The following is a 22,842-nucleotide window of genomic DNA, read 5'->3' as shown; positions in this document are numbered from 1 at the left end:
AATTATTTTCCTCTTTTTGTTGGTGACTAGAACTGGTTCAATGAATTAACTCTCTGAAACAGGATCCCATCTTACAGTTTTTCAACAATGTTCTCTGTTCTTGATGTTTGTCCAGACCTCCTTGTACCATCTATCAATGCTGCATTCTTGTATCTATCATATTTAGTCACAGTTTCATCTAACTTATGTATTTCCTAATGCATTTTAATTTTGCTTGCTCTGTAAAATGCTTAAAAATGACCTAATGTGAAGACTGATTAGTTGCTTTAGCATTACACATTAAGTAATATAATTCAATTTGAAAAAGTTTTAATTTGTTACTATCTAATTAAATGACCAAGTGACAGAAATTAGTAACTATTTTTCAACAAGCTTATTACATATTGTACCTAAAAAAGATTTTACATTTCATCAACAGCTCAGAGGACCAGCAGAATAAGGTTTAATGAAATAAACATTATAATATAGATGCATTTATACTTTAACATTTCAGCTTTCTGACATATAATACATTTTCCAGTTATAAAAAAGAACCTCCTTCAGAAGATTGGTAGCATCTAAAAAAGGAAAGATTCCTGCAAGCGAAACTTGTTCAATGCTGAAACATTAACTAAGATTGTATATAAACATTTGATAATTTATGCTTATCACAAATAAAATTAACTTCCACCGAGTTCATCCATTACTTAGAATGCAAGTAAAATCTCTACAGCTGGTAGTGGCTGGAAGGGGCAGAAGGGGTTTTAAAGAGACAAAGCACACTGAGCAGGCCCAATGAGGGCAATAACATCAATCCTCTAAAAGCAAACTCAAAATCCAGGGGTTGAGTGGGGAACATGCAAGAATGAAGTGTGTTGAGAAAGTGACAGAGAATTGGTGGATTAGTAAGTCAACCAACCAAAGGAACAAGAATCTATATTGGTCAGGGCAGGGATACATTCGTGTTTGTCTTTTTTGTTTTATTTGACTCTTTCTTGTCACTCCTTTTGCTCAAGCTTCTTCTTTGTTTACACTATACCATATCTATCTATCTATCTATCTATCTAATACACACATATAATGTCAACTGTTATTCTACACAAATGACATGGTGTTCTGGACGACAGTACATAGATATCTACTCTATGTTCAGAAAGCTTTTTTAAATTTAATAAAGTTGTTATCTGATTTTAACCATTTTTATTGATGTATTATTCTTATGGGTATGACCTTATGGGCACTAATGTTAGCCATTTTAATTTCACTTGAACTTGAAAGCTGTTCAGATTACAATACTGTTAAATCATCACAGGTTATCAATATACTAAACTGAGCAGGAGAGTTGTTGAACAGGAGAATGTGTCAATTTGTCTAGAAAAATGTTCATATAAGGCAATGCATTTAATATGGCTGCTCATGAGCTCTATAAATGTAGAGATCAGCAATACTTTACAGACTTTAAAGCACACAAAATGGAATATAGTATTTTCTTTTCTTTTACAGATAAAATATGACTGAAAACTTCAGAATAAGAATAAGAAATTTACTTAAATATGTTATAAAGTTTGCAAGATGCAGGTTGGTACATTGAGGCAATGGTTAGTGCTGCAGCTGCCTCAGAGCTTCAGGGACCCAGCCCAGCAACTTGTCTATATACATTCTAATGTTATTGACAGTGGTATTATTCAGGTATTGCTGTTCTGTCTGCATCCCTAAGATGTGCACATTAGTTGCACTGGTAATCCTGAAAATCCTTCCATAATGAATGAGTGTGTATGAGTGTCCTGTCGACAGTTAGTTCCTGCTTTGCACAATCTGATGGTTAGATCTGCTGATACTACTGGCTATGCCTCTCTTAAACCCTGTAACAGAATAAGCAGGTTTAAGAAATGGCATGATAAGATTTAGTTGTGGTGAGGGCATTTTCACCAATTAAAAATAAGAAGCTACAGTATCACTAATTAGTTAGATTGTGTGAGCCCTGAGATGGGCCGCTATCCCATCCATGGTTGTTTCCAACCTTACTGCCAGGCCTGTCCAGATAAGATCCTGCTACTGTGACTGTAAATTGGATTAAGTGTATTCGAGAAAGTTATTCTATATATGAAATAAAGACATGGACAACACAGTGGTACAGAGGCAAGTGGTGCCCTTCAAAGCTACAGAGTTCCACTGTACAGTATTATTTAGAGTGACTAGTGCTGCTCTATAAAGCTAAAGAACTCACAGCTCAGAAATCAGCCTAGGCCCTGTCTGTTTGGAATTTGCATTTCTTCTTTGAGTATGTACAAGTTTTTTCCTGGTACACTGATTTTTTCTCCCACATTCCAATGATGCTGTAGGTATCTTGAATAAGTAAGAATTTCTGTTAGTATAAATGTTGCTAAATTAATTCCCACTTCCCACTAAATGTGTGGCACAGAGTAAGTCACTTATTTGCTCTGTGTTCCAACCGTAAAGACACACATGTAAAAAAATGCAGCCTTATCTTGAAATTCACCTTGGGTAAAGATATCTTCCAAATATATACTGTAATAATAATATAACATTTTCAAATCTGCTTAATTCAACTCAAGGTTGTGGTAGTGGAATGGTTGTTTATAGTATATCCCACCAGTACTAGGAACAAGGCAGAGTCCAAACCTGAATGGAGCACCGGTTCACTGCATTAAAGAATAATAAGACTGTATTTATATAACATGAAATATGAAATATACTAGACCTATTATAAATCATCTTTTAAAAACAGAATTAACACAATACTGATTAGGAAATTGTGACAAATTTAGGGGTCTTACTGAATAGGGAAAGCCTAATATCAAAACCTTAATTAAATATTTGCTTGAAGGGGATGCTGTGGTAAGCACTGTTGTCTTACAAATAGTGCCTATTTGTGTGAAGTCTTCCTGTTCTTCCCATGTCTGCATGCTCATTTTCTTTGCCAGTTCTCCTCCCTCTTCTATATGATCTGCAGATGAGGTTGAATGATGACTATGCATTAGCCTAAAACGAGTCAGCGTAGGTGTGTGCATGAGTATAACCTAAGACAAAGTAGTATCTTGGCCAGTCTATAGCTTCTTGGGACCCTAGAAGACCTGATTAAACAGGTAGTGAAATTGTTGAAAGAACAATAACTGAAAGTACTAAAATAATATAGAGAATGGGTGTAACATTAAACAGCTCATCACTAGTTATAAATGAAAATTTAAATCTTTGTTTATGAATATCAAATTTGAGAGTTATGGCATATGTAGAAAGCCCAAGGAAACCAAAACTGAAACACTGTTTCAAAAAGCATAAAAGAAGGGACCTGCCAACAGTATTATTAACTTAACTGAAGGTATTCAGCTTCACTTAAAGACCATGCAGAGACAACATCTAACATTATGTTTGCTGGTCCAGTTCCGTGCAAAAGCTGTTTTTGCTTTGACAAGGACTTTTATTTTACACTTGAATTTGACTATTGTTTTTAGCAAGTATGTCTGCTTTATGACTGCAACTTATATTGTAAATTCAGTAACAAACCTGAAACCATTCAACCCTCTGACCTGTGGTAATTTTCATCTTGAATTCTATTCTTCATGAGCCTTTAGTTCAGTCAATTAGTTAGCTTAATTTAACAATCAATACAATATATATGATATATCAGGTTACATGCAGTATCTAACTTAAACCAGTATAAGTAAAGAAATAAATAAATAAACTTTTCTAGTCAAAAGGTAACAAATATAAATAATGAGCTACTATCTGTAGTCCATATAATAATTTGACCATATAAACTCTACACACAAATTTGTGAAGTTTTTTATAAGTTCTGAAAATATATGAAACTGTATAAGTATTATTTTATTAAGGTAAAAGGTATACCTAAAAATTACACTTGGGAAAATACTAAATTTCACATTATCAATTAATATCCTTGTACTATCAATTCATAGATAATTTAAGCCGTGATGGATTAAACAAAATACTATGCATGTGTCATGTCTTTTCTAAAAATAAGAAAGCATCAGATACTGCCCTGCCCATTAATACTTCTACTGCTAGTAATAATAAGCATAAAATGTGTGTTCTTATGTGTTTGTGATCTTCTACTACAGTTCAAACCAATTTAAGGATTATTATTGATTTCAGCAAATACTGAACATAAATAAATAGCTAGAAATATTAATTTGAAAAACATCAGGTCAAATTATTAAACATTCTATGGCAAATGCAGACTAAAATAAAGATGTGTGAGCTTTAACCTTATACCTGAGACACCTATTTGCATTTGCAATGTGAAATAACTGTCAAGGCAAACACAATCTGCCTGTTTATTTCAGTTCTAATAATTTTAATATGTAAGGCTAAGAGGTTACCCAATAAAAAGTATATGCCAAAAAGAGAAAAAAAACGTAGTTGCAACCCTTTCTAAAACTAGCTCTGAGCAATATATGGATGATTATCTCTACCGTCAGCTGCCGCATAGATTTAAACCCCTGCACCGATAACTCTGGGATTCATCTGCCCCTTGTCAAACATCTACAGCATTACTTTGAGAATACATGGTGTGGCAGTTTCACTGTGGATCTAGAATAATCCAGACGGCGGCTGTCTCTTTAGAAAAAGCAATTCACATGATGAGCTTGTAATGTATTTCTTAAGATTACTTAGAAATTGCAAAAAATAGAGTACCTTATTTTATTTACTTATTTGTCATTAAGGAAACTATATTGTACTATTTAATAGAGATGGTTCTACAAACTATTACACTAAATATCACCTACACACTTTACATATATGACAATCGGTAATGCCATTACCAGATTTTTAAATGACATAACAGTAACCAAATGTATTTTGTAGGAATACTAGCATGTTCAATGTAATCATTCATTTTAATCAGAGATTAAAATTGACCTTGATTACAATGCACAAAAAGTTACTCTTATCTTATTTTAAATTCCAGAACGAAAATCTATGCAAAATTATTTTTTGTCTCCTGTATTTTTCGTGTTAAGCCAGCTAAGCATTTAACATAATCTTTGACATCTGTAAACAACACATTCAAACTCGGCTAGACGTTCTAAACATATGTACCTTAATTTATGGAAATAAATTATATTTCCCTATTTTTTTTATGAAACCCTTTTGATATATTGCCCTTATATGTAAAATATATATATACCATATAAATATAGTAAATATGGATGTCTAATGTAAGGGATAATATCCATTTAAATGATGCATCCAATGTCTGGAACAACCTTTCAAGAACTACTTTTCCTAGAGCTGTAGCACCATCTGCTGTCTAATTTTAAGCTTTCTTTCTTTGCTATTTTCTGTTTTATATGAAGGGGGGAAACTTACACATGACCAATAACTTACATATATTTTACAATATTCCACTCAGGAAAGGTACACGAATGTGAAAGGTTGATATGAAGTTAGGAGGATAATAACACTTCCAAATGGTGGACACAAGAACAGAAGGGATACAAAACTAGGTACTAAAATACTTTCCATCTAAATGACAATGGTTAAAGCATAATGTGCATAGGAAAGAATAAAATATGAAATGAAAGACTTACTTGATCTGATATATCCATTATAGTTATATTTAGCTGAGAAAAATGCAAAGACAGTGATAGGTTACGGGAAAGAGAAGTGTTCTGTGAGAATATGGCAAACAAGAACATTGGAATTCTAGTGTTCTGAATGAGTTTAAAACAGTAAGATAATGAAAAGAACTATTATTTGGGGTTACCAGTGAAAATAATGACCCTAAGATGGCAAAACACTACAAAAAATGTATAGTTAATAATAAACTTATGAAGAAGATAGGTTGCTTACTTTTCTTCAAACAAGCATTAATGTAAATAAGGTATATTTCGTGTTTCAGCTTAATGCTTGGTATGAATTTTTAAAAGCAAAATAATTTATCAGATCGTTCTGTACAATTTAGCATTTTTATGAATTTTTAAAAGCAAAATCATTCATTATCCGGTCTTTCTGTACAAGTTAGCATTTTGTATTTTACAATTTAGTATCTTGTTGAATTTTCAATTCAAATAAATGAGGTTTGCAGAAGCAAAATGTGTATAGACTGGGCTGTATATATAAACACACAAGTTAATTTTTGAAAGACACAGCACAATATGCAGTTTAAGAGACCGCATACTAAGGAATGTGACATCACTTTCGGATGTTAGTTTACTGGTTTTCAACTAAAATACCAGAGGATTGTCAGGGAAAGTTTCAACAGAAAAATACTTTTACTGCAGGTAGGCTGCAAGTGGAATGCAGTGTCTAGGAATTTGCTTAGAGCTTGCTTTAGATGAAGACTTGTTCATTAGTTCTTTATTTTATACAGTAAAGGTCACAGTTTGGGCTCAAGGCAGGACTGTGACAGAAATGTTCAACTAGAAACCATGCTGGTCCTGGCATCTGTCGTTTGCAATAGGGAGACATAAGAAGACTTGAAGAACTAACTGGCTAGCATCTGTCCTGCACCATGGAGGGAACAAGGAGAATCCACTGCCTGGTGGTAAGAAACTGTCAGGGTGAGTTTCATGACAACCAGCAGCTCTCAGGAAATGAAAATGCAAACATAATTTCCATGTCACCCCACATAAGGCTTTTTACTAAGCTCACTCTGCACAATACAGACAGCATCTTTTCGAGCTTGTTCCCATCATAGCAGGCCGCATGCTAGTCACTTCCTCATGACCCTTGTAGAAATATGCTAGGAAAATGATGCCCGAAGAGATGGAAAGATGTTCTGAGTCTGACCTCTCCCAAACAAGATGCTTGCTGTTACATCTATATGAGTCAACATTTTGATTTTAAACTGGGGACAGCAGAAAACATGCCTTTTATAAAACAAATCAAGGGAAGAACAAGAGACTAGTCATTGTATTGTCACCACACTCTTATCAAGAGAGTGGTCCGTCAAAAAAACAAAAAACCACTAGAAATAAAAAATAAAAATCAATCAAAAGAAAAGCAAAGTCATTGAAATTATTTTTAAAATATAATGAATTAGACACTATTTTAAAGTACTTCAGTGAGTAAATGGCATTTGTTTATGGCAATTAATGTGAAATAAATGAGGACACTCCTCAGTTTTATTGTAGGTCATAAAATAATTGGAGATTTGAGCAAAGTGCTTTAACTATTATTATTATTATTATTATTATACTTTGTTTTTGTTGCTCAGGAACTGTACATGAAACTAACTCATACTGGAAGCTATACATCAAGTGGGTCTGCATAACTTGAGGCCGAATAACTCTAGAATATCATAGTAGTAAAATGTATTAAGGACAGAATTTTGTACAAAAAAGTATTCAAACATGGAGTTCATTGGATCTAAGATTCTGACACTGATGTATGCTCTTCAAAAGTATAATAGATCCAGTTTCTTGTTAATGATAAACAATTATTAGTGAGACCTTTTGTACAGACCACACATTTTTTTTTATTTGAATAAAACAAAATTCTTACTGTTTATAAAAATGTGACTTTTAAAGTTAACTATTGCACTCTATACCAGTTGGATTGAACTGCATATTCTGTTACATAAATAAAGATACTTTTGTTAAAAACCAAATTAAGATATATAAGTATGAGCACACATAAATCAGCAGAAGTCTCTGCTCTGCTGTCATCTGGGTGTGAAACAAGAGGGTGGTAATTAGCCTATATCATTACACTCTCTAAACCAGATTAAAAAAAATAAATCTTACAACAGTATCATCAGCGGAACCCTGCAATGAAATATTTCTTGTTTAATGAGCATCATTGTTTTCAAATCTAACATTACTTAATTTCATTTCTAAAAGACATTTCTAAAAATATGGAGGCTGACAAAATATTAAAAAGGAGCACAATATATACTAATGTTTGTTTAACAAATATCAGTGCTACTTGTAAAGTTAAGTAAGACAAAATCCAAAAGATCTAGGTCCATGGACTATTTCATTTTAGCAAAATGTTTTGAAATGATCACATCATCAAGCTGTTGATTTGTATTTCTTTCACAGAACATGCAGCCCTGCTAAACATTCGTTTGCTTTGGCTTATCCTCATAAAATTTTATCTCTCCTCTGCCATTCATTTTCAAGGTCAATATATATACCGTAAAAATGCCTAAGAAATGCCATGCAATATATCTGCAAGTAACCATGAATATTTTAGAAGGGAGTTCATTGAATTGTAGTGTGTGTTTATCAGCTTTAGCATTCACACATTCACAAAAAAAAAAAAATCAAAGTCTTAGCATTAGATGCAAAAAGAAAAAAATACGACCTATTTGACCTGCATTATGTTATTATGTAATTTAATATTTGATACACACTTTGACACAATTATGTTTCTTACAAAAAAAAAAACGACATTATGCATTCTAAAAATTAAGGTATATTACAGATCATTATATCAAGTCCTGCTTTTAGAAATCTTTAAGGTTTTTCAGAATTCATACAGAAGGCACTGTACACATTTTTAAACAAATATTTCATTTTATTGTACAACACAATCATGATTCTGGCTGCCACCACCTCAACTAAATGATAAAAGAGAGGTATCTTCTCATTTAATGTGCTTAAAGTCTTTTTTTTTTTTTCTTAAATCAAAGGAATTTATCAAACTAACAAAGAAGTGCCACAAATCCTACAGGGGACCATAAGTAAAGCAAGCTCAGTAATGATATAATGACCTTTAATGAGTACCCAGGGAAACAATCCAGCTCCAAAATAAAAGACAAAGGGCAAAATCCATCATCACCAACGTGACACTAATTCAGGCTGATTTTCTGAACAAGTAAAGAATGTTCAAGAGTAAATTTGATCCCCTGGCTTGACCTTGCTTTGATATAAGGCCTCACTGCTGCCATTTCTAATTGACAAACACTTAGTATTTCACATCTGTTCATACTTAATGAAAGGCCCAATCTTACCAATATCCTTTGAGTAGCTAACTAGTTAAGTCATCTGACCTATCAAAGTGCTAAAATCACATAGTGGTTTCATTTGAGGCTCTGACAGATGATTTTTATGGGTGTAATAGAATAAGACAGGTTTTCATTGGTATACAAGGAATTTAAAAAGGGTATTGACTTTTCTGCTCATTATTGCTTAACCATAAATCATATGAAAGCAACAGAGTCAAATTTCCATGAACTTTTTCTGGCACAGAGGACTCCTTTACCAGCAAAAAGCATTTCCTGTCCATGAATAGTCACATTTAAAAGTGGCCTTCATTATTGTAATTTTGAAAATTTTGTTTAATTAAAGGGATACGTCATCCAGCTGTTGAGCAAAACTCTCTAAAAATGCTATTTTGGTTATTAATTGATTAACTGACTGCATTCTTAAGCCCATCCTAATATACCTGCTACCACAAACGATAAAATCATGAATTAAAATGGCCTTATAATAAACCAATTATAACACTACACTTTATATAGCAGCAACTGAGAAAGATGATAAAAATATCAGAGTATACTGTATTCAATATTACATTTGAATATTCATTGATCAAATCTGTCAGCTATGAAAGAGAGACCCACATGGTCAAAATTGTCTAAAAACATCACAGAATTTCATTGGTTACCCTTTTTACCAGTTTGTTACTTACACCTTAGTCACCAATAAATATATATTTTATATATATATATATATATAAAATATAGAGAATATATAGATACACAACAAATGAATCAGCACATGTACACCACTAGTACTGCATGCTGGAGCACAGACCTAAAACCTACAAAGCAGCACAAGCAACACCAAATCACGTTATAGCCAGTAAATAAATAAATAAACACAAGACATCGTAACACTAAATGTATAAAAAAGGATAAAGGTAATGGATCCACAGACTACACACAACACGAAGAGGACATCACACGCACATCACGGACATGAAACGGCATGTGTTGGGGTTAAACTTACAGGCACGTAAACTGGTTGAGCAATCATTAACAGAGACAGAAGAAAGTGGGAAGGCTCTCTCAAGGGTGTCCATGTTACTATGTACACTGCCTGACATGCAAGAGCAGTCACGCTCAGAGCGTCCGCAATCAAAACAACATGCCAGTTTCATTCTTTTGTAGATGGACATCTTGGCTACAATTGTGTTTTGGATGAGAGGAGAGGAAGAGCAGCAGGTTAATGGCAAGGTTATACTTAACCAGGCAGCTGGAAGGTTATTTCAGAGGGAAAAAGGTGGAGGCCTTAGAGAATATTGTAACAGGCTTGACCCCTATCTGGAGATACACAGTTATCAATGGCAACTCAGAATTGAGACTTTGTCATTTAAAATCAAGAACATGAGACAAAAAAGTATACAATTTTAAAAATAAACCTAAAACATTAAAAGACAAAAGTACAGACACTGAAAAACTGCTCATTTCTAGCAGATTTACCCAGCATTATGGGTGAGTAATTTCAATATATTTGTTCAGTTGTACAGTTTCTTACCAATGCCCTTACTGAAATACCTTAATAAGAAAAAAATAGCACCAAGACAGGTACATCTGCAGTGTCTTTTTATGAATTTCCAGACTACCATATGATGTGAGTGTGGATTTAAAATCACAGTCTTCAGCACTGACTTTATGCATTCTTTACAGTTTAATTGGATATGGCACACCTTACTGTTTTACTTACAATATTTTGATTTAATGAACAAAAACAATGTGCAGTGATGTTGGAAAGATAAAGATCTCCTGGGTCAAGCACTGTTCTAAGGCCTTTCTTTTTATTATCATTCAGGCAAGGGTAATATTATGGCAGTGAGGGCATTCAGGGTAATGAATGAATGATGTTTCTAGTGGTAAACCCCATTCCTCTGGAATTTGCCTTTACTTTGAGATTCTCATCAATAAAATCTTTACTTAACAGAGCAATGGTTTTACATCATGCAGCATCAAGCCTTTTAATTGCATGACACTGAACAGATCATCATACCCTTGATCAAAGTTGTTTCACTACAGCCTAAAGAAGAGCTTGTTGTTAGTGGTGCGTTAACTGGAAGCATAATACACTTGTCAGTTATGTAATGCTTTTAACATATACATCAGTTTTGATGATCCAGGTTGAAATGCTGGAAAACTAGACATTCTCTGCATAAACATTAACACATCCTTTATCTTAAGAGAAACTTTTGGAAATTGATATGGTTCAGTCATAACTTTGTCACACATCTGGCGAGTCTGACATTACCCTGTTTTACACTTCTTGGGCATTAACCAAACTCGTGACAGGCTAAAACTGTGTATTCATATTATTGTAACCGTTTTGCTATTATACTTTTTTACAGTATACTAATTGTATACTGAAAATATTCACACAATCTCAGACACACTGTAGTGAAACAGCACAGCAAGAGAGTGTTATGATGCTGGAGAGTAACAGTCCCTGGTTTTAATTTTCATGGTGCCATTTGCAAATGAACAGTAATTGAGTTTGACACATTTTATAAAATCTTAAGGGGGAAAAAGCTTTTTGAATTAGTTTTATGGAGAAAAATCCAAATGAGGTGGCCAATTTAAACTCCCCACTCAAGACAGGATGCAAGAAATGACTTTAAAATAAAGCTGTCAGGGACTGTTTTGTTTAGTTCTTTTAAGACCATGCATAATTGTTAGAATTGGTAATCATTAGCATGCAAAAACAGGATTTAACCTTAGTGAAAAAAGAACCGTAAAATTGTTTGTTGAGTGGAAACAATGTAAGCAATAGGAATTCAGATACAAAAAAATAATAGCTTCATGCTAAAATTATTTTTCTCAACAATCATCATACATTCATACAGGGCACAAAATGAAGAGATGCTTGTTATAAATAAATATAAGGGAATGAACCACAGGACAGGATGATTAAAAATGATTTAAATGATTTCACACATAACCCAGTGCTGATTCCTCACAAAAAACCTCTAATTCACCAAGACGGTTGTTAGCAGAGACAGTTCCACCATGTTATGAATTCTATTTAAACTTTTAATTTGCCACACTACAAGCAAGTTGAAGCTGCATTTCATTTGCTTTCTGTCCTGAAAAAATAAAGCTGCAAACCTTGCTTAACTGTGTATAAAAATTTAGGGCACTAAATGCTTCACATAAATTACTGTCTTCCCTACATGTTGAGTTTATAAAGGTTGCAAAAGGATATTTAAAGCAATATGCTTGAACTTCTGATTTTAAAGTGACTGCTTGCATTGTACTTCTTTGTTCTGTCTTCTACAATACCTATCAAAAAGTAAATTACTGTTGGAAATATACATAAGGAGAGCTTGTCTTTCATAATTACCCAAAGAGTTTTATTTACATTTTATTCTTTTTTATTATTAACGTTATTTCTTTGCTTGTAATTTGGCAAACAGACATAAACAATTAAAAGACACTAATGATAAAACAACACTTTTCTAGACAGGTTTTTGAGAGGATGTCAGTGTATATGCTCCCAGATAGCAAGAGAAAATAAATGGAGAGATCTATGAGGACATCTAGTGGAAGGCTTCTGCACAGCAGTCCGGAGGAAATTAACATGGTGAATACAATGCTGTGTGTATGTGTACTATTTACAGTATATATGTATATGTATATATGTGTGTGTATATATGTATGTATATGTATATATAATAAGTCTGTTATTAAATTAATTATACTGACTCAAAACAGCCTTAACCCTTCACAGAAGACAATTTTAAAGAATGCATTGCATTCAGGGGTTAAAGAACCAACATATAATAAATTTTACAATACACATCTATTTAATATCAATATAATTAATTTCATAAAAGATATTTTATGTATACATGTATATATATATATATATATATATATATATATATATATATATATATATATATATATATATATTCTAAACAATGAAATTCATGAGCAGTGAGTAAAAAAAGGACCCATCTACTGTCAAAAATTGAAATGGGGACAGTGTCATTTCAATTTGTCAAATGCTAATGATCCTTAGCTAGAATAAAAAGGCAATGCAAAATACCGTGGCAGGGGAAAATCTAAATGCATAAGAGCAGGACCAGATTGTTTTGATTGTGTTTTGGCGACGCTGTTCATTAAGTCTAACAATTTAAAGAACTTCCCACAGAACACTTTCCGCTTTCTGTAACAGCAGCAGCATGCAAAATTGGTTCTGACACTAGGGAAATGAATTAAAGGCCCAAGATGCAGTTCCCCTTTTCTTGGCTAACTTATATCATTCAACCAATGATCTGAAGGTCACTCTACACATATTACACTTTTAGGCTGTCATTGCTCATATTTTTTTAAAAGCAGTGTTCTTTTTTAAACCTAGCTTAATTTTGTAAAATTTCTGGTGGGAGTCCAGTAGAATGATACTAAAAAAAAGCATATCGCTTCTTCGGATAATGCTTAAACATTAAAAAAATGATCCTTTATGCTCTCTTTATCTTCATTTGTGCATGAAAGACACAATACTCTATTAATATCAACCAACGTTTTGCTGCTGTAACAAAACTATATATTATATTAACATTTTCAAGTTCTTTTTTCCAGGTAAAAAGTGTAACTATGCCTTCCTTATTAAGAATGTGCTGCTGCATTTCTTTTAATCTGTGGGCAGTAAAGAGAGATGAGAAAGGTGTGGTAAGGATGCATTTGCTACATTGGTGCATGCAACATAGATAAAAACTCTCTGCTGAAGAAAGACAGGTTGGACTGCACTCTGGGCAACAGGGAACCCGTTTTTACTCACAATATATCACTATCAGTGTGCAGTTAAATTATAGAATGGCGTGTTCCAGGGCAGCAAGGAAAAAAATCAAAAATATGTCAATCAAAAAAACAGCAACATATTCCCTCGAAAACATGGATTTGTCACTTTTGCACAAGAACATGTGATTACAAAAACAAATTAAAGTATTATTCCCAACAATGAAAACTGATGCATACAAATACAACATACTTTGTCATGTAAAAACAGATTGCACTTTTGAATTTAAAAGAAAAGGCATATTTTTTCCAGTGAACATTAATAAGAAATTTCTCCATAACAACTGAAGTACAACATTCCATACTAAGAAGTAAATAATTGATAAGTGTCATGAAAAAAATATGACTTTTTTGCAACTGTTTATTTAGACACTGGCTCCTTAATGTAATTATTTCTGACCTTTATGGGCTCTCGGACTTTTTTATGCTAAATTATTAATCCTAGGTCTAACTGGTTTGGACAAGTGGCTATGTAGGTCAGGTACTAACAATGTGACAATGTAAGGATAATGTTAATGGTCTGTTGGAATGCACATTTTCAAGCTTTTTTATTAAAATAAGTGACATATGATCACTTTTAATTGAAAACAGTGACAGGGCACATGTTTAAGTTTTTGTTTTAAGTCAGATATAGATCTTAAGCGTAATCATGTCATTTAAGAATACTTGTACTCTAATCCTCCATGTGCAATGCCTACAGTAGATTTTTTTTAGATTTATTGTCAATAAAGTATAACAAAAGTAATGATGATTATTACGGCATTAATATAAATGTTAATATTTGTATCATCCAGGAAAGAAAGCCTTTTTTGTCAAGAGTTTTTTTATTGTTCATCAATGTGAACTAATTGTGCGTTAGAATTACAGGACATTTTTGCTATTTAAAGGTTTCAAGGCACAAAGCACTTGGCAGGCATTTGCCTTTGTTTTTCCACCTGACTTGGAACATCATCTTGCTGTTTTCAAACAGAAGCAGTTTGGTCCTGACAGCCTTCCTCTTCAGCCTCACTAATCATGTCATTTCATTTCTGTATCTGCCTGACATTACATCATTAACAGGCTGATGGTGGGGAAATGCACTATTTCTCTAAATGTACCAGTAGAGAAGGTTTGTTTTCTGTTCACTTTTATGTCTTCTATGATGAAAAGTTATTCAGCCTAATCTATTGGTGACTTATTTACAGTCCTGAAAGGCTGTCCTTCTACCTATTCCCTTCCTTTTTTAGAGTTTTGCATATAACAAGTGCATAATATATATATATTCAATAAAAGTAAATGAATTATGTGGATGTTTGTAAGGTCAGAAATAACCCTGTAACATAAAACAACTAAAAACATATTTCAAATGTTCAAATATCTTATAACAAGCACATTACACTAGTATCATTTTTGCATTCTTGCTTAGAAAACAGTAAAAAATGTTAAATACAGAAGTAAGAACTTAACATTTTGAAGAGACAGAGATAAATTGCTCTGTAAATGAGATAAATATCAAACACTGATACTTACGCCGTTTGCAGCCACACTTTTTGATCCTTTTGGGATCTGTGATGTCATCATGGCAAGCTTTACAGTAGAAAAATGCCCTTAAGAAAGAAATGGGGATGGGGAGGGGTGCAGAGAGTAATTTTATTTAATAATTATACAACAAAATAAACACAAAAATAAAAAATGAATTTCACATTTATACCAAATGTGGATGCACAACACAGTCACACAGCATTATTGTAGAAATAAGATGCAGTACTAAGAAATTAAAGATTGTTTAACATGTTTACTAAAGTATACTAAAAGTGTCAATTTTAAAGCATAAGACATAGTCTCCTAACAGTAAATATGGATTTAATATTCATTCTTTAAACTGCTGATCAACATTACCACTCCTAAAATATTTGTAAAACTGCAGCCTTGTGATGCTAATGCTAGATCAACAAGATAAATTGATATTTCAGTTGTTGTGCTGGAGTACAGTATTCTAAACACACATAAACATTATATTCAGTCTACATGAATACCCAAATATGAAGAAATGCGTCTGGCACAGTATGACAAAACCTAAGAGAGGTAGATACTGCATATCCCAAAGGGAAACTGCAGTATTACAATAACCTATGTATCAGTCAACAGCAGTCAGATTTACATCAGGCCCTCCTACTTCAAGAGCATATCTTTCTTTGTTCTAAATGTGCTGTTATGAATGGCTTTCTATCAGTCTTTACTAATGTGCTCAGTCCGGAAATGACATCTTCCCTTTACACCTACTGTACATTTCATGAAATGTAGTAGACAAGAATATTGTTCTATCTTCCAAAAATCCTGACCATCTAATTAAATATCTTAAATTTCCACACTGCTCATTTGTCTCTCCTGGTAAATGCTATGACAGGGAGTTGTAAACTTATCCCTGTTGCCATTTCTGCCAGGTCAAAACCCCATGCAGTTTCTTTTACCTATTTTTTGGGAATGTCTGTCATATCTATATTCTGTTCTGCAATTTTAAGCCTTTTAAAATCTCTATTATCTATCCATATTGCATTTTGCTTCATATATTCCTACTTTTAAACCTTTGTGGCACACAGCTGGGGGTGGTACCCAGCTGGGACGCCCAGGAGGACCGGAGGAGGGCTTGCGCCTCCTCCAGACCACAAGGGGACGACCGCCCTGTTTGCGCTGGGGACCACAAGTGCAGAGCTTGGAAGCTCAACCCAGTAGGGGCCCGTGGTCACCGTCAGGGGGCGCCCCGGTGCCTGGAGAGCCCTGGACCTCAGCACTTCCGCCACACCAGGAAGTGCTGGCGAGAAGAAAACTGGGGACACCCAGAGGGCTTCCGGGTGCACAGGCGGCACTTCCGCCACACAGGGGAGTGTCCGCAGAGGAGTGTTGGTGAAGCACCTGGAGCCCATCCGGGCTTGTATAAAAGGGGCCACCTCCCTTCATTCGATGACTTGAGTCGGGTGGAAGTGGACGGGAGTCGAACAAGAGAGGAGTGGAGGGAGCCTGAAGAAAGGCACTAGAGAGAGAGGCCTGGACTTTGGGGGATTGGTGCTGGAAGCACTGGGTTGTGCATCCTTATATTGTAAATATTATTAGTAATAAATGTGTGTGTTGGGTGAGAAAACGTTGTCCGCCTGTCTGTGTCTGGGGCTCGTTCCACACCTTTCTTCTAAACCTCTTAATATATCCCAGAAAAGATTATTTTCCAAAGGCACAACTGCAAAGTTAAATCTCTTGATGGAAATTCCTGGCACACTATCCTTTATACTTTGGAAGACTTCCTTTTTGGGTCTGAGCATGAGGTCTTCGAAGCAAAAAATAACTGATCACCCAGACCCGATATTACTAAGTGGCTAGAAGTGGTATAGTTGGTCTGAGCCCAAGCCAGTGGTAGATATTGAATCTCTCACCCTAACCCTGAAGGGGGTCTTTGGGGTAGTGTATTTTTCTTTCCCTGTTATCTGACATGTAACTTTCATCGTTTCCTGTGTTTCTTTCAGGGCTTGAAATGAGTGGGTTTTGCTTTGGGGGTGAGGGGTGGTGAGGGGCATAGGGAGGGATGGGTTGTATGAGTGCAGGTGGAGGGATATTTTTTGTACAGTATATCTATATTAGTTTCACTCTAGTTTGTTTACAATTACTGTTTCAATCGTATGAGGCAATGTATATTTCTGACATGTTCCTATTATTTTTTTATCAACAAAGAAGTTTCTGAAACTTTATAATAGTTTGTAAGAAAAACCAATAAGTGTAATTACATGCGTATACAAAACTGGGATAAAGTAAGTAACCTGATTAAGGCAAAACGTGGTATCTTAAATGTGTGTGTGGATGTGTGTGTGAAGCAAAGATGTACAGGTTAACAGAGTGCAAGAGGCATTTGCACACTACGAAATCTTTAACTGCAACCAGGTCAAGGGTTTACATTGTCACATAACCAGGTTACTCATAAAGATATCTGCATGTGTTATCCCAGTTTCTCTGAGACCAATATCTCAGTTTTTCTAACAGTAATAACTGTATACATGACATTTAGGAAACCTGATTTCTGTGAATAACCAAATTATTAACGTGCATTAAAACACACTCTATACCATACAGTAATTTACATATAATTCCTGCCTTGTTACCTCTAAATAGTCTTAAAGGACCTCATTATCTTCTGGTGGCTTCCCACTGTCCTAGTAATCAAATGTTTTTGCTGTACTATGAACTTGCAAATATAAATTATGTTGTGAAAGCTTTGACATTTTTGCAAGAAAGACATAGGGTATTTACAAATCTGTAACAAATTAACATGAGAAAGCACCTCGGGGAAAATTGAGGCCAGACATAATGTACTGGCTAATGCTATTCTATACCAACGGTGGATCACTGCTGTAACTGACCTCTCTTACACATTCAACATTGTGGCTTATGGAGGTTGCATCAGTAAAATGTCCAGCAGGCACAAACAACATTGAATTTTATTGTGGAAAACTACAACTCCAAAGACAATGATGAGAAACCACTATTAGACTTCACAGAAAGGACGAGATTAGGCCTTATAAGCCTTATACTTGATATTCATGACACTTAAAAGACTTGTTTGAATCTAACATACCAGGAAATCTTTTATTATGAGACTAGGCAACCTAGCAATCAAGCCACCAGGGTGGCATAGCAGCCCAACTTGGTACTGGTCCCAAGCCCAGATAAATAGAGCAGGTTTGTCAAGAACGGCATCTGGATGTGAAACTTTATCCAAAACCTTAATGATGGAATCAATCCAATCAGCTTCGGAAAATGCTTGGGCATGCCCTGTAGGCGACACACAGGGGGCCTGGTCTGACCCCTGTGGGAACTGAGAAAGGGCTATCCGGGCAAAGGTTGGGCCTGGCTATAGAAGTTAGTCCAGAAGAAGCAGAAAAAGAGAAAATGCTTAAGACTGAGTTTAAGGAAAATGTTTTAAAAAGTGCTGTCATTTAATTGTGTGGAGGAATGTTGGAAGAAGAATAGCAAAGTTATATTAAGAGTAGGTGAAGAGATGTTGGGAAAGATAACCGTAAGAAGCCCACCTGGGGATAGACAGACATGATGGTGAAGCAGAGAGGTGCAGGATGTGATAAAGACTAACAAGGAGGAAGAAGAAATGGTTCAATCAGTGAGGGAGGAAGATGTAGAAATGTATAGGCAGATGAAGAGGCAAAGCATGCAGTGGCAACAGCCAAGGCATAAGCTTTGAAGAAGGTGTATGAAAAACTGGAGATAAAAGAGGGAGAGAGAATGATTTTCAGAATAATGAAAACTAGGAACATGGGATGGAGGGTTTAAGTCAGATAAAGCAGGTGGAAGATGAGTAAGGTGTAGTCTTAAATGAGCACGACAGGATCAAGAATAGATGGCCTCCTAAGCCATCTCTGACAGTGTCTATAATCCACATTGGGTGCATAGATATTTATCAAAATCACTTTACAAATAAATAAATTACCCATCACCATCACATACCGCCCTTCAGGATCAGATACTACTTTGTACATCTTATACTACAAATTAAATGGTTCTATGTAGCGGGTGTCCCAAAATTCACGCAAGATTTGAATTTGGCGCCATTTGTGTGGTAAAGTGTTGCCAACGAAAAAAAAGACAGCATGACAGCTCACAGTTCAGGGTTATTAAAAATGGAGCGCTACACGACAGAACAATGCGTTTTCATTGTTGAGCAATATTTTCATCTTGATGGCTTCATTAATCGTCAAAATTGTCGCATTTGGGGTTCAGAAAATCCACGAGTGATTGTTGAGAAACAAATGCATCCACAACGTTTCACTGTTTGGTGCGGATTTTGGGCTGGAGGCATCATCGGACCATTCTTCTTCGAAAATGCGGCTGGTCAGGCAATAACAGTTAATGGTGCTCGCTATCGCGACATGATAATCCAGCTTTATGTGCCTAAATTGCAAGATATGGATGTGGACGACATGTGGTGTCAACAAGATGGTGCCACATGCCATACAGCCGAGAAACAATTCAATTACTGCATGAGTCCTTTCCTGATCGTGTAATTTCCCGTTTTGGTGATCAGAATTGGCCGTCCAGATCATGCGATTTAACGCCGTTGGACTTTTTTCTTTGGGGTTTTTTGAAGTCTAAGTTTTATGCCATCAAGCCCACAACCACCCACGCCTTGAAGGAGGAAATTGAGCGCTGTATCAATGAAATTCAGCCACATTTATGCAAAACGGTCATGGAAAATTTCGACAAAAGAGTGTGTATGTGCCAGCAAAGCCGTGGAGGCCATATTACCCGATATGCTATTCCATACATAACCCTATACTGTATACTTTGTGAATCAATTAAACATTTACAATATTTAATTAAAAATCTGTGTTCTCTTTCAAAATTACTTCTTGTGTGAATTTTGGGACACCCTATATAAGAATTCCCACACATCTAGTTTTCTTTGAATAGCTGGAATGGAATATTTGGCGAGTCCAATCTCTGTGCAATCGAAACTAATCCTTGCTTAATAATGGGTTTCCAGTAAAAATACTATTTTAGCGTTTAGACTTGTTAGGCGAGAGAATATTTCATTTTCTTTAATTGTTGATTGATACCTTTAACATTTCAGCTCACAAAGTTAATTGTATGGTCATTGAGACATTGCTTCTGAACTTTTGTTGACATTTTAAGATACATTATTACATAAGACAGTTTGAACTTAATTTCCAATTTTTCCAGGAGTTACTGCCATGAAGCCTATTGTTACATTGGCATTTACAATTATAAGGGTTGAAAGGATGGATTAGAAATAGCTTGCTCTCTTTCTCCACACCACCACCCTTAATATTTTTGCCTCCCCATGTTAGGCTAGATGACACTTCAAAAAGTCCCAGTGCTCTGACATACGTAGAGACAGAGCACGTCCAAAACAAAACAAACCCCCCAGGCAGCAGTGTATAAGGATTAAAACAGAGATATTCACAATACAGTCCAAGTACTAAAATCATAAAATAATCTTAAACAGTCCTGAAAGACTAAACCCAGGGAATGAAGTTAAACAGTAGCCATGGATAAGCAGATAACGTGTGATAATAAGTCCTAATACAATAAACCAAAGGTATGATGTTAAACTGTCCCCTTTGGAGGAAAAAAAGAGGTATAATTATGGCACCAATCTCACTGTGAGCAGATTAAACAGTAGGTAAGATATTCTTTGCCTTGCCAAGACACTGTGTGATTCACGATCATATTTAAAAAAAGTGTCAGGGTCAGTTTTCTTAGCTCTTTAAATGCTTTTTCCAGAGAAGTAAAAATGTAGAACTTGCCCTGAATGTCCACTTTCAGTTTGGCAGGATAAAAGACTGTATCTGATCTCCGCTTTCCATAAGCACTGTTTAATGCTGTAAAATGCGACACGTTTAGCAGCTGTTGAAGGTGAGAAATCAGGGAAAATATGAATGTGGTTATTTTCAAATATAATCTCTTGTTTCTATCCGAGAAGTAACATTATATTTAATTTAAATTGTAACTTTTCAAAACGCACTATGAGGCTCCTAGGTTTTGAGGGATTCGATCCATGTATGCGGTAAACTGCTGTTACCTCGGTGTCTGATGTGAAGTCCTTTCCATTTATTTTAGAAAAAAGTTCAGCAATGAATTTCACTGTGTTTGGACTTTCATGGTTTTCAGGAAGACCTTCAATTCTGATATTATTCCTTCTGTATCCACCTTCCAGTGCAGCTAGTCTGTCTCCAAACAGTTTGCATTCAGAGACAAGCATTGCTTTTCCCTCAGCGGTAGATGCCAGTTATTCCAGTATTTCAATATGAGTTGTGAAAGTTTGCTTAATGTCTTCAAACTGAGCACCAAGTGCTCTAAATGTATTCTCAAACATAGACACATTTTCCTGTATTTTTTTCATGATTTTTTCTAGGATACCTTTAAAGTCAAAGCGATTATATAAACATTTCTCCTGGTCTTTAATATCCTGGAGCAGCTTCTCATTTGTCTTGTGTATGTCTTTTATTTATTTCCTTATATCATGTATATCCTTCCTTATATTATTCTTGAGCTCCTTTATGTTCCCCCCGAGAGTGGTGGCCATTGCGGCGTTTGTTACTTTCAGCTCTGACAGGTCGTTTCGGTCTTCTCTGTGCTCTGCGAGTGAAGTAGCAAGTCCAATTGGTGTTGGTATTGCTGGCTCGTGAGGGGTCATTGACAGCACGGAAGGTTAAGGCCATTTTCAGTTTCAATAAACCTTCTTAAATCAGTGAGTACTCCTGCAGTACTTATATATATTCCTTGCTTTGTACACCAGTAAATACAAAGTATCATCGATATACTAATAACTCAATTGTCCTTCATTCACTCAGAATACAGACCCAATGTAGGAAGCATTTCAAGTTAGAGAATATTTTATCTGTGGCACCTCTACATGATAAGCACATTTTTTCACCCTCTGTAACTTTTTAATGTCTGGAAAACACAGGATTAAATCATTTATAGATTTGTATATAAATAATGTCTTTGCATTCTATGAAAAATTACACTTTAAATTTAGTTTCCCATAAAAACAATTTTTCCACTGTCTCTAAATTAGAAACTCTGCTAAACAAAATCTGCCCAATTTACCTCACCTCCGACCTATTTCTATTTCAGAAGAGATATTGATCAGTTTTGAAGACTCAGACAGAATTTCTATAATATATAAAACCTTTTTAAAGTCCCTTCCTTTATAAAGATCCCAAAGTATAGTGGGAAAAGGAACTCTTACTCAATATTTCAGAAAGGGACTGGAAGGCAGCCATGCACAGAATTCACTCTAGCTCCATATGTGCAAAGCATTCAATTATTCAACTTAAAATTTTTATCAAGCAGATCTATCTCATTTAAAGTTGTCCAAAATGTTTCCAGGGCAAGATCCAACCTGTGAACAGTGCAATCAAGCTTCACCTTCACAAGGCCACATGTTTTGGGTGTGTAACAAATTAACATAATTCTGGACAAAAATGTTTAAATGCCTATCAGACAGCCTTGGTGTCACAATCCCTCCTAAACCATTAACAGCTATATTTGTGTACTCCCAGACTGATTTAAAGTGGAGGAGGACAAACAAACTGCAATTGCCT

The 22,842-nt window shown here is 35.0% G+C and overlaps 1 protein-coding gene across 18 annotated transcripts in view; it reads right to left on the bottom strand.

Annotated features, from left to right (window-relative positions):
- The window catches only part of kcnma1a (potassium large conductance calcium-activated channel, subfamily M, alpha member 1a), a 679,240-nt gene that overhangs the window by 97,376 nt on the left and 559,022 nt on the right, over positions 1-22,842 (bottom strand). For 6 of the 18 annotated variants that reach the window (XM_039773065.1, XM_039773168.1, XM_039773201.1 and 3 more), the window contains one exon: positions 15,248-15,324. In XM_039773065.1, coding sequence (XP_039628999.1) covers positions 15,248-15,324 — 77 coding nt within the window. Of the gene's footprint in view, positions 1-5,552; positions 5,586-9,920; positions 10,095-13,721; positions 13,731-15,247; positions 15,325-22,842 lie in introns of all 18 variants that reach the window. The other 12 variants (XM_039773162.1, XM_039773191.1, XM_039773209.1 and 9 more) reach the window with 5 other exon arrangements.

Source organism: Polypterus senegalus, chromosome 1, assembly GCF_016835505.1.
Source record: "Polypterus senegalus isolate Bchr_013 chromosome 1, ASM1683550v1, whole genome shotgun sequence".
In the NCBI taxonomy this organism is placed as follows: Eukaryota; Metazoa; Chordata; class Cladistia; order Polypteriformes; family Polypteridae; genus Polypterus; species Polypterus senegalus.
Note: the sequence above shows the minus strand (reverse complement) of the source record. Positions and strands in the feature narration are given on the sequence as shown.